The sequence below is a fragment of the Otolemur garnettii genome, unplaced genomic scaffold (genome assembly GCF_000181295.1).
Source record: "Otolemur garnettii isolate 467f Iridium unplaced genomic scaffold, OtoGar3 scaffold00022, whole genome shotgun sequence".
Classification (NCBI taxonomy): domain Eukaryota; kingdom Metazoa; phylum Chordata; class Mammalia; order Primates; family Galagidae; genus Otolemur; species Otolemur garnettii.
In genome coordinates, this window is record NW_003852417.1 from 15,810,383 (window position 1) to 15,813,960 (window position 3,578).

The 3,578-nt window shown below is 37.3% G+C and overlaps 1 protein-coding gene across 3 annotated transcripts in view; it reads left to right on the forward strand.

Moving 5' to 3' along the window:
* The window catches only part of NCOA1 (nuclear receptor coactivator 1), a 65,884-nt gene that overhangs the window by 43,357 nt on the left and 18,949 nt on the right, over positions 1–3,578 (forward strand). For all 3 annotated transcript variants that reach the window (XM_023511802.1, XM_023511803.1, XM_023511801.1), the window contains exon 10: positions 3,052–3,226. In XM_023511802.1, coding sequence (XP_023367570.1) covers positions 3,052–3,226 — 175 coding nt within the window. The remainder of the gene's footprint in view (positions 1–3,051; positions 3,227–3,578) is intronic.

The following is a 3,578-nucleotide window of genomic DNA, read 5'->3' on the forward strand; positions in this document are numbered from 1 at the left end:
CACATATGGAAGTACATCTCAGTGAAGTACATCAAGCTGCGGGAGGGAAAAGGAGGAGATGAGTAAATTTACATCCACTATCTGGATGAAGGTACACTAATAACTTTGACTCAATCCTTACAAAAACAAAGTATGTAAACCAAACATGTATACCCCCTAATATTCCGAAGTTACAAAAAGAAAAAGCAGCCAGGCACAGTGGGTCACACCTGTCATCCTAGCACTTTGGGAGGCCAAGGTGGGAAGATTGCTTGAACTCAGGAATTCGAGACCAGGCTGAGCAATAGCAAAGACCCCGTCTATACTAAGAACAGAAAAAATTAGCCAGGCGTTGTGACAGGTGCCTGAAGTCCCAGCTACTCAGGGAGGCTGAGGCAGAATGATCACTGAACCCAGGAGTTTTGAGGTTTCTGTGAGCTAGGCTGACACTAGGGGACTCTAGTCTAGGCAATAGAATGAGACTCCATCTCAAAAAAAGAAAAAACTGTAAATTCTACAGTTGGGTCAGCTTTCACAGAAAATCTTAAGTATTTTTAAAATTATAGCCTGTAAAAAACAAAAAATGATGGCTGGGCACCATGGCTCATGCCTGTAATCCTACTATTCCGGGAGGCCAAGGTGGGAGGATTGCTTGAGGTCAACAGTTCAAGACTAGCCTGAGTAAGAGCAAGACCCCATCTGTACCAAAAATAGAAAAAATTACCTGAGCATGGTGTGGTGGTAGGTGCCTATAGTTCCAACCACTCAGGAGGGTAAGGCAAGAGGATCACTTGAGTCCCAGAGTTAGCGGTTGCAGTGAGTTATGCTAATGACAGTGAATTCTACTTAGAGTGACAGCAAGACTTGGTCTCAAAAAAAAAAAAAAAGAAATCACTACATCTCTGACTAGATTAACCAAACAAAAAGAGACAAAGTTATTATATTAACAGTGACAAAATACAGTGGAGTATTATATAGGCATATACAATTATGTTTATAAAAAGACATCAAGGACACAGAAACATGCTTGTAATGATGTCATGAGGAAGGAAGCAGGTCACAGGATTATGCAGGATTTTATAGAAGAAGATTTAAAAGAATTAGACTAAATTACAGGCAGTCATATTTTTTGGCATTCTTTTTTCTGCACCTTTATAATTTTTCTCTGCCTTAAAAGTATTTACCTGTGAGATGTATTCTGTCAGGAAAAAAGATACAGAGTGTTAGCAGAACAGAAAACATATAAAGGAAACCCATTTTTACTCTTTTAAATTTTTAAAGTTTTCTACTTTTGGCCAAGATGAAGTAACAGGGACCAGATTTATTCTCCCATCTGAAATGAACAAAAAAATCAAACATAGTACATCATATAACAGTTCTGGAGATTGATCAGGACTTAGGCAGTTTCCCTGAGTTGAGGCAATGGAGCTGTGAGTATAGGGGAGGTGGCATGGGCACAGCAGCAGAGAGAACAGAGAGGACATAGGTATACAGAGGGTCTCACTCAAGACTTCAGCTGAGAACTGATTAGCATGTTTGTATGTGTGTGTGTGTGTATATATATTATATATATATATATATAAATCAAGGCCAGAGAAAAACACCTAAGAAGATTAGAGGGGAATGCCTTCAAAGTTTACACAGTTTACCAGTTCCTCTCCCTGCCAACCAGAATAGCAAACCTCATAATTCATGGGGTATCAGGTAAAATAGTTGGGGGTGTTTTGCCTCAGTAGTGGAGCAAATTAAGCTCTAAACTAAAACTGCTCTTCTCTTTTTAGATACAAGACCCAAAATAATTAACTGTTCCCATGTAACCTAACCACAGCTCAGGCAAAGGTCAAAAATATTGATAGGAATTTTAAAAATCCAGCAGTTAATAAGGTAAAACTCACAAGGTCTGGAACCTGATTTTTAACACGACCAGACATGCAAAGAAGCAGGAAAATACAACCTGTAATGAAGAGAAAAAAATCAGTCAATCAAAAATCAACCCAGAAATTATGCAGACAGTGGAATTAGTTGGCAGGGACATTAAACCAATTACAAACGTTTTGAGAAATTGACAAGTTTATCCTAAAATGTATATGGAAGTGCCAAGGACCTCAGCTAGCCAGAACAAGTTTGAAAAAGAAGAACAAAGTTAGATAACTACCTAATGTCAAAAATTACTGTAAAGTCATAACAATCAAGATAGTGTGATATGGGTATAAGTATAGACATAGAGATCACTAGAATAGAATAAAAAATTCAGAAATAAATTCTTGCAGTGAATTTTTTTCGACCCAACTATGTTACGCAGCAAGCGCTTAAAAAGGAGCAAACTACTGGTAAATGCTATAAAATGGTCCAATCTCAAAAATATGCTAAATGAAAGAAGGCCAGACACAAAAGACCCCCTATGCACATGTAATTATATTTATATGAAGTTTCCTCCAAAAGGCAAATATTTAGGAGGAAAATGATCAGTGATTACTTGGGGGTAGAGTGGAAGTGGAGATTGACTAAACACAGACACAAAGAAATTTGAGGGAGTGTTAAATTGGATTGTAGTGATGGTTACACAACACTGTAAATTTGCTAAATATTGAGCGAATTTCATACTGTATAGCTTATGTCTCAATAAACTTTAAAAAAATGGGAGAAGATGATAAGAGGAGCTCACAGAGAAGACTGAGGAGGAAAGGCTAACAAAACTTTCTCATATTTCATTTTCATACATGGGGTTTTGTCTCTTATTTTTTCCCCTTTCAAGTTACATTTATTACACAAGTAGATCATCATGTATGTTCATATATGTTCTTTACCCTTAAAAATTCATGTTAGCAAAAAAGATCCAAAAAATCATGCCTAATCCTGCTACACAAATCAACATCTTAGTGAATGGAAAGCATTCTTCCCCCCTTATTTATGTCTTTATACTGAGATTTCCTGTCTTATTTTAAAAGACTAGATTTTTACTATTCTGTTAAATAAATATTTCTAAATAGATTGTGACATATCCTTTGGGTTTTTCTTTTCTGAGTTAAATTTATAATGTATTCACATGAATTAATTTATGTCAATTTACAGGAATGGTTCCCCAAGGTGAGGCCAACTTTGCTCCATCTCTAAGCCCTGGGAGCTCCATGGTGCCGATGCCAATCCCTCCTCCTCAGAGCTCTCTGCTCCAGCAAACTCCGCCTGCCTCTGGATATCAGTCACCGGATATGAAGGCCTGGCAGCAAGGAGCAATAGGAAATAGCAAGTAAGAGAGCAGTTTTTACACACGAGCATCCCTGGTCCTCTGTAGCCCATCAGATAGCCATGCTTGCATAGGCGGATTGTATTTATACAGTTGAAGGAGATTACTGGCTACTGTCATTTGCATAATAGAAGACTGAATTTTATGTTATTAGCAAAGAAAGATAACAATATTTAAATGTTTTAAATATCAAGTAGTTTTTAAGGCAATTTTTTGTCTATAGTACAGAAAAGTAGTCCCTTGTTCCCAATCTTTTGATCCTGCCTCCAACAAACCTAAAGAATATGACCAACTCCCATCAGTAACAGAGCTTACTGTGGACAGATGTAGAGATGGGTACTTCTTAAAACATCTT